Here is a 14,888-nt window from a genome sequence, read left to right on the forward strand (position 1 = left end):
AAGGCATTAAGAGTGGTCTTAGGAAGATGATGCATTTCATCTTAATACAAGAGAAATGAAGTCATGTCTGTATGTGGGAAATTCACCGTCTTATTTCCTCTGGGTTTTCCACAGGCCCGTCTGCCTGTAAAATGGATGGCCCCTGAAAGCCTATTTGAAGGGATCTACACCATTAAGAGTGATGTCTGGTCATACGGAATATTACTGTGGGAAATCTTCTCACTTGGTATGTTGGGCAGCTGCTGGCCTCCCTTGACTCTGGGCTTTGCATGCTCTGCTCTCTCGGTGCCCCCCGCCCCTCCCCTCAACACTGATGGGTCTTGTATTGCAGCCCATAACTTTATGTTTATTTGCTGGTGTCCTTTAGCCTGTCTTCCTCACTGGTCTATAACCTGCTTGAGAGCATGAACCGTGACTTCTTCCCAGCTGCAGCCCATGTACCTGCAACAGTGTCTGGCACATGGCAGCTCTCAATACGTGTTTGTTAATTGAATGAATCAATAAACACATGAAGAAATGGATTAATGGCTGCAATTGTCTCATGTTTTCTTCAGGTGTGAATCCTTACCCTGGCATTCCGGTTGATGCTAACTTCTACAAACTGATTCGAAACGGATTTAAAATGGATCAGCCATTTTATGCTACAGAAGAAATGTAAGTTCAAGTCAGACAGTAATTTGGTTGAAATCAGAAATTTACAGTCTGTCTACTTCCAAATGCATGACCAAAAAAAGTCAAACTCCTTAATGCAAAGTTTATAAGATTCTTTCTTTAAAAAGTAGAAGTGAGGTCTTGCTCACCAGGCTGATCTCAAACTCCTGGCTTCAAGCAATCCTCCTGGCTCAGCCTCCCAAAGTGCTGGGATTACAGGTGTGAGCCACCACACCCAGCTATCTGATTCCATTTTAAAAAGAAAAGAAAACGCTTCCTTTTTGTTTTGGGAGTTTCTGAACAAAGCTGAACCTTTCCTGTCCTCAGAGGCACCTGCTTCCAGGTTTTAATTCCTTTGCTTGAGGGCTCCATGAAGGTGATGCGATTCTATCCACTACATCACATTTTAAAAAATGCATTTCTGCCCATCATCTGATTTCTCCTTTCGGATATGAATTCAAAATCTGGTAGAGGACTTACCACAAAACAAACATGCTGTAAATAAGTAGCTCCAGAGGAATAAATGGTGCTTCATTATATGGAAAATGATCCATTTTGCTTCATTCAGACTTCTTCATCTTGTTCCTTGTTCTACTGCTTTTACAGATACATTATAATGCAATCCTGCTGGGCTTTTGACTCAAGGAAGCGGCCATCCTTCCCTAATTTGACTTCATTTTTAGGATGTCAGCTGGCAGATGCGGAAGAAGCGGTATGTAGCAGCCAGGACTTTATAAAGCTTTATAAAGGAAATTGGTAAATTAAAACACTTGTTGCTGACTTCCTATGAACCAAAGGTACCAAGTTCTCATTCTCATCGCAGTTTTTCTTGGTTGCCCTTGCAAAGTTGTGTGGGGTAAAACGTTATTTATTTATTTATTTGTTTATTTATTTATTTATTTGTTGAGACAGGGTCTCACTCTGTGGCCCAGCCTGGAGCGTGTGATGTGGTCACGGCTCACTGCAGCTTCGACCTTCCAAGCTCAAGCAATCCTCCAGCCATAGCCTTCCAAGTCGCTAGGACCACGAGATAGCACCATCACGCCAGGCTTATGTTTTTATTTTTTGTAGAAATAGGGTATCACTGTATTGCCCAGGCTGGTCTTGAACTCCTGGGCTCAAGCAGTTCCCCCACCTCAGCCTCCCAAAGTGCTGGGATCACAGGGTATGAGCTACTGTGCCTGCCCTAAGACATATTTATTGATACAAATGTTTTTAGAAAAAAAAAAAACACCTTTCCTGATTTCAGCCAAATGATTAATACATTAAAAGCTCTTAAGTGTTCAGTGCAGTGAAGTAGACAACTAAATAAAACGAAATAAAAATAATCCCTGGCCTCCGGAAGCCACTAGCCCTTTCTTATGAAGCATGAGTGTGCAAAAATCACATGACTCAATCACGCTATATGGTAGCATGGAAGGAGCATTGGCCTGGAGTTCTGAGGGTTGACTACCAGCTCTACCACTCTGCCTCCCAATTGTGTCCATTATAGCTAATCACTTTACTTCTCTAAGCATCAGTTTTCTCACCTGTAAAATGGGTTGTTACGTTAGATTATCTTTTGAGCTTTGGGAACTTGGAATTTCTTTGCTAACGCTTCCCCCGTCAACACCACCACCTGGTGTAGTGAAAAGAGCCATCTCCAGATGAAGTAAATAAAGGAGAGAACCTTGAGCTCCCAATACTGAGGTTCACATCTTGGCTCCATCATTTACTTGATAAGTCACTTAATCTTTTGGGGAGTCTCCGTCTCAGTCTCTTTACCTGAAATATGTGATTAACAAATCTCGCCTTACGGAGTTTTAAGAAGGAGTAAATCAGGTGATGTATGTGAAAAGCGTTAGCCCATAGTGGGCACTTAGTATTTACTCAATAAAATATTAAATATCAATCTGATTTTTAAGTGGATTGTCTGTCCTCCTTTCTAAATTGTTGAGAGTCTGTTTTCAGTTCTGTATTCTCTATATAGACCTGGGTAGATAGTGTGTACTTTCCTACTGCTGTGATGTGTTTTTGAAAATTACATAGAAACTAGGTTATTTTCAGAGAATTAGGTCAAAAGGCTGGAGGAAATGGCCCCCAACGGACTTATCCTATTGCACAGATACCTGTAAACTGTTAATGACACTGTAAGGTAAACTGAAAGAAGAGTTATAGAATGAAACAGGAAGTGAGCTGGGAAAGAAAGAATATATACGTACATGTATAGCTAGCTATCTATACTTTTTTTTTTTTTTTTGAGACAGGATCTTGCTCTGTCATCCAGGCTGGAGTGCAGTGGCATGATCTCAGCTCACTGCAGCCTCCGCACTGTGGGCTCAAGCAGTCCTCCCACCTCAGCCTCCCAAGTATCTGGGACCACAGGTACACACCACTAGGCCCAGCTATTTTTTTTTTTTAATGTATTTTTGGTAGACACGGGCTCTCACTGTGTTGCCCGGGCTGTTCTCAAACTTTTGAGCTCAAGTGGTCCACCTGCCTCAGCCTCCCGAAGTGCTAGGATTATAGGCATCAGCCACCATGCCTGGCTAAGAGAGGATTGACTGATGTTATTCGTTGCGTAGTTGGGTGTGGATTTGTGGGGAACTTATTTGAGCTGGATGTGAGGACTGAATAGCATCTTGGCTGCTGGAGAGTAGAGGGTGAGTAGGATATTCCAGGATGAATGAATAATATAAATAAAAGTCCCAAGTTGAAAAAGTAGAGTGGCAAGTAAATGGCTGTGCCTAATATACAGGGAGAATGGGGAAGTAGAGAGGAAAACAAAAATGTAAAGGTCGTGTCGCCAAGATGGAGGCTTCAGGACCACTTGGGTCTTGGTTTGAGCTTCTCCTTTCACGTCCCCATACCCACAGGATGTCCAGATCCCCTTCCCTCTGTTCAGGGGGCCTGTCAGGTATCAGGAACCGTTGAATGGCAACATATCTGTGCATGATTAATCAGCTGAGGGAAGCCATGCTTAGGGACAGACAGTTCACCAACCTTTTCTCCCAGTTCCTTCCACTCTGTTCCCTGACCCTCTGTGACCACTGTCAAAAGCACCCAGAGGAAATGGTAGCTCCTTTAAGCAAGTTAGATAACAGGCCCCCACGGCCCGTTGCGGAGGGTCACACATGTAATCCCAGCACTTTGGGAGGCTGAGGTGGGCAGATCACTTGAGGTCATGAGTTCCAGACCAGCCAGGCCAACATGGCTAAACCCCATCTCTACTAAAAACAAAAAATTAGCCGGGCGTGGTGGCGTGCGCCTGTAGTCCCAGCTACTTGGGAGGCTGAGGCAGGAGAATCTCTTGAACCTGGGAGGTAAAGGTTGCAGTGAGCCGAGATGGCACCACCACACTCCAGCGTGGGTGACACAGTGAGACTCTGTCTCAAAAAAGAAAAAGAAAGAAAAAGAGAAAGAAAGAGAGGAAGGAGGGAGGGAAGGAAGGAAGGAAGGAAGGAAGGAGAGAAAGAAAGAAAAAAGAAAGAAGGAAAGAAGGCAGGCAGAAAGGCAGGGAGGAAGGAAGGAAGGAAGGAAGGAAGGGAGGGAGGGAGGGAGGGAGGGAGGGAGGGAGGGAAAGGAAAGGAAAGGAAGGAAGGGAAATGCACCCCTTCTCCGGGTGGAGGAATCCAGAGAGAAGCCCTTTAGTCAGGGCTCATGCAGCCTGCCCCAGTCTAAGCCAGTCTGAAGGAGGGGAGCTTGGAGTGGATCTCAGCCATCTTGCCCACTCTGCTGGGCACTTTTGTTGGTGCAAGGCAGAACCCACACAGCCACGCAGGCAGCCCTGCCCACTCTGCACAATCCTATCTGGTCCCTTGGTTGGAAAACTGGCCTTGTCACCTTCCCCAGGGTGATCTTCCCTGTGAATAGTTTTGTAGAATCTTCTCTCCTCTCCTCCCCTCCCCTCCCCTCCCCTCCCCTCCCCTCTCCTCTCCTCTCCTCTCCTCTTTTATTTTTTTTGAGACAGAGTCTCACTCTGTCACCCAGGCTGGAGTGCAGTGGCACGATCTCAGCTCACTACAACCTCCACCTCCTGGGTTCAAGTGATTCTTGGGCCTCAGCTTCCCGAGTAGCTGGGACTACAGGCACGTGCCACCACGCCCAGCTGATTTTTGTGTTTTTAGCAGCAATGGAGTTTCACCATATTGTTCAGGCTAATCTCAAACTCCTGACCTCATGATCTGCTCACCTCAGTCTTCAAAAATGCTGAGATTACAGGTGTGAGCCACCCCACCCAGCCCTATTTTCTTTTCTTTTTAATTTAGTTTTTTTAGACAGAGTCTCACTCCGTCACCCAGGCTGGAGTGCAGTGGCGTGATCTCGGCTCACTGCAACCTCCACCTCCCGGGTTCAAGCAATTCTTGTGCCTCAGCCTCCTGAGTAGCTGGGATTGCAGGCACCTACCACCACACCTGGCTAATGTATCTGTAGTAGAGACGGGGTTTTACCATGTTGGCCAGGCTGGTCTCAAACTCCTGAGCTCGAGCGATTTGCCGGCCTCGGCTTCCCAATGTGCTGGGATTATAGGCATGAGCCACTGTGCCCGGCCAGAGTCTTTGTTTCTGCATCAAGGACTAGGGAAGGAAAAGGGCCCTCAGAGAACCAGGAGAAAGAGTGGGAAATACATGGAGAAAACATAGGTTAAGGCTTTTATGTCTAACCTCAGCACCAATGGGGTTAGATCAGGGAGATCACTGATTACATGATTACATGCCTAGGCATTTAGACAGTGGTGAACCGATGAAGATTTTTAGGATGGACGAACATGTTTCCATCTTTAAGAACCAGATCAAATATTCTGTGCTCTGCAAAGTCTCCTTCTTCTGCATTCCCATGACACTTTCAGCTATAACTGCATGTGAGACTCAAATCCTAGTGTAGAATGACTTTATTTTATGGGTCTCTCTCTGTCGTCACTAGACTTCATTAGTGAGGGTAAGTACTATTTTCTGTTCATCTTTATACCCCATGGGGTAGCACTTGCCCTGTGAGATAAAATAAATGAGTGAAGTCAGCATGAAAGCAAGTTGGAGACCACATCTGTTTGGTTCATCGTTATAGACCCTGCTGCTAGCATGATGCTTAGCATGTAGAAGGCACTCAGCAAACGTTTCTGGAATGAGAAAGAAAAAGAGAGTGTAAAAGGAAGTTTGGAAAAGCGAGGCAGAAGATGAGATGTCAGGACTTCAGCTGAGAGGGGCGGCAGCAGCCGGGATGGGCAGCAGCCGGGATGGGCACTAGGCAGGGGCCGTGGGCTGATGAAAGGGGGCACATGCTTGTCCCCTGTTTCAGAAAAGGGGTCTGAACTAACATCACCTCCCCTCTCCTACTTGGCCCCATAAATTATAGGAAATATGGGGTTTTTTTGGTTTGTTTTTTGTTTTTTTTTAAAGAGAAGGGAGGCCAAGCGTGGTGGCTGACACTTATAATCCCAGCACTTTGGGAGGCTGAGGCACAAGCATAGATTGAGCTCAGGAGTTCAAGGCCAGTCTGGGCAACATGGTAAAACCCTGTCTCTACAAAAGGATTTAAAAATTAGCCAGGCGTGGTGGCGCCTGCCTGTGGCCCCAGCTGCTAGGGAGGCTGAGGTGGGAGGATCGCTTGAGTCGGAGGAGGGTGGTCACGGCTGCAGTGAGCCATGATCATGCCACTGTTCTCTAACCTGGATGACAGAGCAAGACTCTGTTTCAACAAAACTAAACTAAACTTAAATAAAGTTGAGGCCATAATTGGCTTTGAAAGTAAGAAAGAGATCTTTTTGTGGACCAGAAACTGTGGAAACTCCCTGAGACAATGAAATCAGTTAAAATTGCACTGCAGAGGGAAAACCCACAACAGAGGATGCCTGGAAAAACAAGTTGAAGGCTAACATAAAGGCAGCAGGAAGTCCTGGGACCCTCCAAAAGTTCTGAAGCGGGAGCAGCCACATGGTGAAATCAACATAAGATTAAATGTGGGTGCTAAAAATGTAAGAATGATATTGGTGAGATAGAAATGTAACATATAACTTCCGGTTCAGTACAGGGGTAAAAAATGACTTTAGAAAACATAATCAGTCCAACAAAATGGGGAAGAGAGAAATAAAGAGAATTCATGGAAATAGAAAAGACAAAATTAGCTGGGTGTGGTGGTGCACACTTGTAGTTCTAGCTACTCAGGAGGCTGAGCTGGGAGGATCTCCTGAGCCTAGGAAGTCGAGGCTGCAGTGAGCTATAACTGGGCTGCTGCACTCCAATTGTAGGCAAAGGAGAGAGATCCCATATCTAAAGAATAAAATAAATAAATAAATAAAAATTGAAAATACAAAAATAAAACACAAAATGGCAACAATCAGTAAGCCTACTTAGGAAAGAGAATCTCAGAATAAATAAAATTGTTACCATACATTGTTAGTGAATGCCACATTCACTAATCTCAATGCAATATAATAAAAAATCACCCAACCAAAAAAGCCGCCAAATTTATATACCAAAATTAAAAATCAGCCAGACGTGGTAGTTTACGCCTGTAATCCTAGCACTTTGGGAGGCCAAGGCAGGTGGATCACCTGAGGTCAGGAGTTCGAGACCAGCCTGGCCAACCTGGTGACACCCTGTCTCTACTAAAAAGACAAAAATTAGTTGGGCATGGTGGCAGGCAGCTATAATCCCAGCTACTTGGGAGGCTGAGGCATGAGAATTGCTTGAAACCAGGAGGTGGAGGTTGCAGTGAGTCTAGACTGCACCATTGCACTCCAGCCTGGGTGAGAAGTACGAAACTCTGTCTCAAAAAATAAATAAATAAAATAAAAATCATGCTTCTTAAGGAAGCTTTGCTTAAGAAGAAGAAGGGGAAATAAGGAAAAGGAGTAAAAATGGATATTGCCTATTAAAACCTATAAGAGTTACCCAAATTCATAATTCTAAATTAATTTATTAGAAAACAAAGAAAAATGAAAATCAATAACTAGCGTTTTTTTCCTTTTTTTTTTTTTTTTGGAGACTGGTTCTTGCTCTGTCACCCTGGCTGAAATGCAGTGACGTGATTACATAACTCACTGCAGCCTCAAATTCCTGGAATCAAGCAATCCTCCCACCTCAGCTTCCTGAGTCGCTTTTTAAAAATTCTCTTTTGCAGAGATGGGGATCTTGCTATGCTATGCAGGCTAGTCTCAAACTGCTGGCCTCAAGCAATCCTCCTGCCTCAGCCTCCCAAAGTGCTGGGACTACTGGTGTGAGCCACCACACCTAGTCTGATTAGCCTTTCAATTTAAGAAGCTAGGGAAAAAAACAAACAACAACAAAGAAGAAGGTGGAGAGAGAGAGGAGGAGGAGAATGAACAAAGCAGAAAGAAGGAATTAATAGAGACATAGCCAGATTTAATGAAACAGAGGACGTAGCAACCACAACATAATAGCGATGGTCAGGAAAACCATAAGTTGTTTCTTTGAACTAATAATGTAATTGCTAACATTTTTTGAGTATTTGATCATACAGTTTACTAATGTATTAGCCATAAAATTAATAACTCTTAATCCTCACATCAATCCCCTGAAGTAGGTTCTATTATTACCCCTTTAGCAGACTAGTAAATCGAGGCCCAGAGAGGTTAAGTAATTTGCCTAAGGTAACATGGTAAATGTCAGACTTAGGATTTGAATACAGCAGTCTAAGTGTAGCCTATGCTGTGTATTAATATAGCATATCAACAAAGTATACAAACATACTACTAAAGCTGCTATCTTTGAAGTGAACAATTAAGAAAAAAAGAAGCCGGGTATGGTGGCTCACGTCTGTAATCCCAGCACATTGGGAGGCCAAGGCGGGAGGATCTCTTGGACTCAGAGGTTTGAGACCAGACTGGGCAACATAATAGGACCCCATCTCTACCAAAAATTTTAAAATTAACCAGGTGTAGTGGCGCACACCATAGTCCCGGTTACTCAGGAGGCTGAGGCAAGGGAATCACTTCTGCCTAGGAGGTTGAGGCTGCAGTGAGCTGTGACTGCACCCCTGTACTCCAGCCTGAGTGACAAAGCGAGACCCTGTCTTGAAAAAGAAAAAAGCACAAATAAATATCATTCAGATGAAAAGGTGAAGATAGCTAAGAAAAAAGAACCATTTTTTAAAGTATAAGAAAATGTATGTACCTCTTCATAATGAAACATTTGAAAACCTAGGGTTTGTTTCACAATTTCATAAGGAGATTGTATTTAAAAAGTCATTTAAAGGTCACTTTTATGATGTTATCTGTGAGCTTGTTAAACACAACAGTGGCTGGGTGTGGTGGCTCACCATGTAATCCCAGCATTTTGGGAGGCCTAGAGGGGTGGATCTCTTGAGGCCAGGAGTACAAGACCAGCCTGGTCAACATGGTGAAACCCTGTATCTACCAAAAATACATAAAAATTAGCTAGGTATGGTGATGCACACCTGTAATTCCAGCTACTTGAAGCACAAGAATCACTTGAACCCGAGAGGCAGAGGGTGCTGTGAGCTGAGATCATGCCGCAACACTCCAGCCTAGGCGACAGAGTGAGACTCTGTCACAACAGCAACAACAACAACAAAAGGAACAAGAGGTACTTAAAGCAATGGAAAAGAGTGATATATTACAACTATACCCAGTAACTAGCTATGGGAGTAGAGAGAGATTGAGGTGTCAGAGATGGTTCTAGAAAGTTGTAGACGGTGAGACTGGATGAAGAGCATATGTGAGTTATTTCAGGTGGAAGACTGGAAGTGTTATTGGTATTTGTGCTACACAACCTTCATGAGATGGTTAGAAATTCAGTGGTAGAGACGTACATTTGGATTCAACAGGTTCAAAGAATGCTAACTAACCGCTATGTCTCCTTCACAAAAGGCATGCGTGATTAGTTACTGTTCATCCTTCAGGGTACAAGCAAAGCTGTCATTGTGCAAGCCCTGGTTCACAATGGATATGTTTTAGGTCAAAGGATACACACACACACACACACACACACACACACACACACACCCCACACATAATTTTCTAGAAAGAAAAGTGATGTGTAGGAGGCAGTCTGGACAGTTCACACTAAAACTGTCAAAAAACAAAGATAAAGAAGTAGACAGTAACAAGGGCTGTGGGAAGGGAGCAGATCTATAAAATTTAAATAGAATGCATGATACTTAAATCATAAAGTTCTTATAAACAAATAATAATAAAAATATATCACCTTTTAAAAAGTTCTTTCTTTTAGAGACAGGGTCTTGCTATGTTGGCCAGGTTGGTCTTAAACTCTTAGCCTCAAGCAATCCTCCCGCCCTGGCCTCCCAAAGTACTAGAATTGCAGAGGTAAGCCACTGTGCCCAGCCTTTATAGCCTTTTATATATATAAAAGGCAAAGGAAATAGGCAGGCTATTCAAAATTAAAATCAAATTAACGTAGTGTAGGAAAAAGGTCCAACTTTGCAGATAGTGAAACATATATAGTTAAGGAGATAGAACGTCTCGCTCAGCGAAAGAGATGTGAGAGGCTGACATACCCATTGATCAGAAGGCTCTGGAAAATGTAGAGGCACTGTTGATAGAAGTAGAAATAAATACAACCTTTCTGCAGGGCAGCCTGGCCTTGTGTATCACAATTCAAGTGTGCATCTTTTTTGATCCAGCAATTCCACTTCTGCTTATCCCAACGTCAGATTAGATCGAGTGTACACTTTTCAGTTTGTTTTGTATGACCAGTGGGTCAAAAGGTTAATTATGGCGCATCAGTACTATGGAACTCTAGGCTGCCATGAAAAAAAAATATGTGGCCATCCTTAGTGAATAATGTAAATATGGCACACAGGCAACATATGAGCAGTATAATAACAATATATTGATAATTCAAAAATAAGGTTCTAAAAGAGAATACACAACCTGAGCCCACAGACACAAAAGTGTATGTGCATAGCAAGCTGTCTATAATGGTGGGTACTTGTCATGACTTGTAGCCTTTTTTCTTTTTCTTTTTCTTTTTTTTTTTGAGATGGAGTCTTGCTCTGTCACCCAGGCTGGAGTGCAGTGGCACAATCCAGGCTCACTGCAGCCTCCGCCTCCCAGGTTCAAGCAATTCTCCTGCCTTAGCCTCCTGAGTAGCTGGGACTGCAGGTGTGTGCCGCCACACCCGGTTAGTTTTGTATTTTTAGTAGAAACAGGGTTTCTCTGTGTTGGCCAGGCTGGTCCCGAACTCCCAATCTCAGGTGATCTGCCCGCCTCAGCATCCCAAAGTGTTGGGATTACAGGCGTGAGCCACTGCGCCCAGTCTTCTATATCTCTTTCTTTTTTTCTCAACTTATCTATGTGAATGCATATTAATTCATATTTGGGAAAGGAAAGTAAATCTCTTCATTTCAGAAAAAAAAGTTAAAAGTCATGAAACTGCCAAGGGAAAACTCAAGAATCAGTCCCTTGTATTTTTTTTTTTTTTAATTTTTTTATTTTTTATTTTTTATTTTTATTTTTATTTTTTTTTGAGGCGGAGTCTCGCTCTGTCGCCCAGGCCGGAGTGCAGTGGCACAATCTTGGCTCACTGCAAGCTCCGCCTCCCGGGTTCACGCCATTCTCCTGCCTCAGCCTCCCAAGTAGCTGGGACTACAGGCGCCCGCCACCTCGCCCGGCTAGTTTTTTGTATTTTTAGTAGAGACGGGGTTTCACCATGTTAGCCAGGATGGTCTCGATCTCCTGACCTCGTGATCCGCCCATCTCGGCCTCCCAACCCTTGTATTATTAACTCCATAATGAACAGATTTCTTTCTGTGGCCTTTCTCTTTTATGATTTTTCTGCATGGTTTTAGGATTTCTAGAGTGACATTTTATATCTAAGAGCAGACTCAATAATGAAATAAAATATTTGACTATGACTTGATTTCTCCATTAATAAAAGGACCAAAATTGCTTTTTTAGTTCTATAGAATACCCTCTGAGACCTACGCATACTAAAAGTACCTGTCTACACGTTTCCTGGAAACATGTACATCTATTATACATCAGTTTAGACATTTTGAAAGTGATGTCGGCCGGGTGCGGTGGCTCAAGCCTGTAATCCCAGCACTTTGGGAGGCCGAGACGGGCGGATCACGAGGTCAGGAGATCGAGACCATCCTGGCTAACATGGTGAAACCCCGTCTCTACTAAAAATACAAAAAACTAGCCGGGCGAGGTGGCGGGCGCCTGTAGTCCCAGCTACTTGGGAGGCTGAGGCAGGAGAATGGCGTGAACCCGGGAGGCGGAGCTTGCAGTGAGCCGAGATTGCACCACTGCACTCCAGCCTGGGCGACAGAGCGAGACTCCGCCTCAAAAAAAAAAAAAAAAAAAGAAAGTGATGTCTAGGCCGGGTGTAGTGGCTCACACCTGTAATTGCAGCACTTTGGAGGGCGGCGTGGTGGGGGATCACTTGAGCCCAGGAGTTTGAGATCAGCCTGGGCAACATAGTGAGACCTCATCTTTACAAAAAATAAAAAAATTAGCAGGATATGGTGGAGCCTGCCTGTGGTCCCAGCTACTCAGGAGGTTCAGGTGGGAGGATTGCTCAAACCCAGAACATCAAGGCCACGGTGAGTTATGGTTGTGCCACTGCACTCCAGTCTGGGCAACAGAGCGAGACTCTGTCTCAAAAAATAAATAAACAAACAAAAAAACAAAAAAGTAATTGTCTATATAGAACAATTGTTTTTATTGAAAGAATTTGTGGCCGGGCGTGGTGGCTCAAGCCTGTAATCCCAGCACTTTGGGAGGCCGAGACGGGCGGATCACGAGATCAGGAGATCGAGACCATCCTGGCTAACACGGTGAAACCCCGTCTCTACTAAAAAATACAAAAAACTAGCAGGGTGTTGTGGCGGCGCCTGTAGTCCCAGCTACTCGGGAGGCTGAGGCAGGAGAATGGCGTGAACCCGGGAGGCGGAGCTTGCGGTGAGCTGAGATCCGGCCACTGCACTCCAGCCTGGGCGACAGAGTGAGACTCCGCCTCAAAAAAATAAATAAATAAATAAAATAAAGAATTTGTAATATGGGTGCATAACACGTACATCTACATCAGATGGTAATCAGTGTTCTGTCTCTTTCCCACATTCAGATGTATCAGAATGTGGATGGCTGTGTTTCGGAACGTCCTCACGTCTACCAAAACAGGCGACCTTTCAGCAGAGAGATGGATTCAGGGCCACTCTCTCTGCAGACTCAGGTCGACGATTCATAGAGGAACAATCTAGTTTTAAGGACTTCATCCCTCCACCTATCCCTAACAGGCTGTAGATTACCTAAACAAGATTAATTTCATCACTAAAAGAAAATCTATTATCAACTGCTGCTTCGCCGGACTTTTCTCTAGAAGCTGTCTGCATTTACTCTTGTTTTCAAAGGGACTTTTGTAAAATCAAATCATCCTGTCACAAGGCAGAAGGAGCTGATAATGAACTTTATTGGAGCATCAACCTGCATCCAAGGCCTTCTCAGGCTGGCTTGAGTGAATTGTGTACCTGAAGTACAGTATATTCTTGTAAATACATAAAACAGAAGCATTTTGCTAAGGAGAAGCTAATATGATTTTTTAAATCTATGTTTTAAAATAATATGTAACTTTTTCAGCTATTTAGTGATATATTTTATGGATGGGAATAAAATTTCTACTACAGAATTGCCCGTTATTGAATTATTTACATGGTATAATTAGGGCAGGTCTTAACTGGAGTTCATGAACCCCCTGAAATTGTGCACCCATAGCTACCTACACATTCCTTCCAGAGCACATGTGCTTTTACCCCAAGATATAAAGGATGTGTAGGCGGGTATGGTTGTCACAGCCTAAGATTTCTGCAGCAACAAGGGTTGTATGGGGGGAAGTTTATAATGAATAGGCGTTCTAGCATAAAGAGTAATACATCACCTACACACTTTAGCGGCCTTCCCAGACTCAGGGCCAGTCAGAAGTAACATGGAGGATTTTCAATAAATTACTCTTGTCCCCACAGTTCCCTTTGTTTTATTTTTATTTATTTGTTTGTTTGTTTGATGTTTTAGTGACAGGGTCTCACCCTGTCCCCCAGGCTGGAGTGGAGTGGTGAGATCACAGCTCACTGCAGCCTGAAACTCGTGGCCTCAAGCGATCCTCCCACTTCAGCCTCCTGAGTGGCTCGGACTACAAGCACATGCCACCATGCTGAGCTAATTTTAAAAGTTTTTTGTAGAGATAGTGTCTTGCTATGTTGCGCAGGCTGGTCACAAAATTCTTGGCCTCAAACAGTCCTCTTGCCTCAGCCTGCTAAAGTGCTGGGATTACAGGTGTGAGCCACGCCGACCAGCCCCCTTTGTCCTTTGAAGCCTAGCACCCTCCATCCCGTAAGTTTATGAACTTGGCTTGTGCCCGCCCCACCCTGCCCACCTCCGCTTATACAACAGGTGCCACCAAATTCTGCCTCTTCTTTCTCCTCAACCTCCTGTTGCGTGTAGTGGTGAGGACAAGGGCTGTGGAACTGGTCAGCCCAGGTTGGAATTCTCTTTTCACCTGGTCTTAGCTGTGTCACCAGGGGCAAGTAACTCAACTTCTCTAGCCTCAGTTTCCTTTTCTGGAAAATGGGACCACTAATGACATCTCTTTTGTAGAGCTGCTGGAAGAATTAGATGAATTAAATATATAACACATGTAGCTTAGAAATATAGAAATACAGAATATAAACATATACATCATGTAGCTCAATGCCTGGCACCTAAGTGTGACCTAATAGCATCATCTGTGCTTTCCTTTATAGTTTTATCCTTTGCCTAGTACCAGATCACCATAAACGCCCTTAGATTACCAGTCCTTTTAATGGCAGCAGTGGCCTATCTGGAATGGCCACTGCAAAGACGCTGGCTGCACTGTGGGAGCCACAGGGGCTGTGCGCTCCATGGAGCTGGCGGGAGCCCCGCCTTCTTTTGAGATGGCAGAGTGGGAGCCCCACCCTCCTGGGAGCAGCTGCTACCAGACTAGTGGTGGCTGCGGACTCAGGTATCCCTGCGCTCCCGGCTGGGGAAGCCCTTCCTGCCACCACTGCTCACAAGTGTCTGCTCTTGCTGCCTGGCCTCTTCCCACTCCTGGTGGCACTCAGATTTTGCAGCAAAGTTGAGGCTGAGCCCCATGCACTGTCGCCACCCTGCCAGGTGTGTGTGCACTTAGGGTGGCGCTGACATGCCAGCTCCCTGCTGCCTTGGCCCCCTCTGGACTTTGGACACCGACCAGCACAGGACGGAGGCCAAGCCGGGGCTAAGGGTGGCTGGGCATGGTCCT

At 44.5% G+C, this 14,888-nt stretch overlaps 1 protein-coding gene across 1 annotated transcript in view; it reads left to right on the top strand.

Annotated features, from left to right (window-relative positions):
- FLT3 (fms related receptor tyrosine kinase 3) overlaps window positions 1-13,259 on the top strand; it is a 107,176-nt gene extending 93,917 nt beyond the window's left edge. Inside the window, exons 21-24 of the mRNA XM_033236495.1 lie at window positions 115-226; window positions 555-654; window positions 1,258-1,363; window positions 12,699-13,259. Of these exons, the coding sequence (XP_033092386.1) occupies window positions 115-226; window positions 555-654; window positions 1,258-1,363; window positions 12,699-12,821 (441 nt within the window). The 3' untranslated portion in view covers window positions 12,822-13,259. The remainder of the gene's footprint in view (window positions 1-114; window positions 227-554; window positions 655-1,257; window positions 1,364-12,698) is intronic.
- Window positions 13,260-14,888: the final 1,629 nt, after the last annotated feature.

This window comes from Trachypithecus francoisi, unplaced genomic scaffold (genome assembly GCF_009764315.1).
Source record: "Trachypithecus francoisi isolate TF-2019V2 unplaced genomic scaffold, Tfra_2.0 Contig01461, whole genome shotgun sequence".
In the NCBI taxonomy this organism is placed as follows: domain Eukaryota; kingdom Metazoa; phylum Chordata; class Mammalia; order Primates; family Cercopithecidae; genus Trachypithecus; species Trachypithecus francoisi.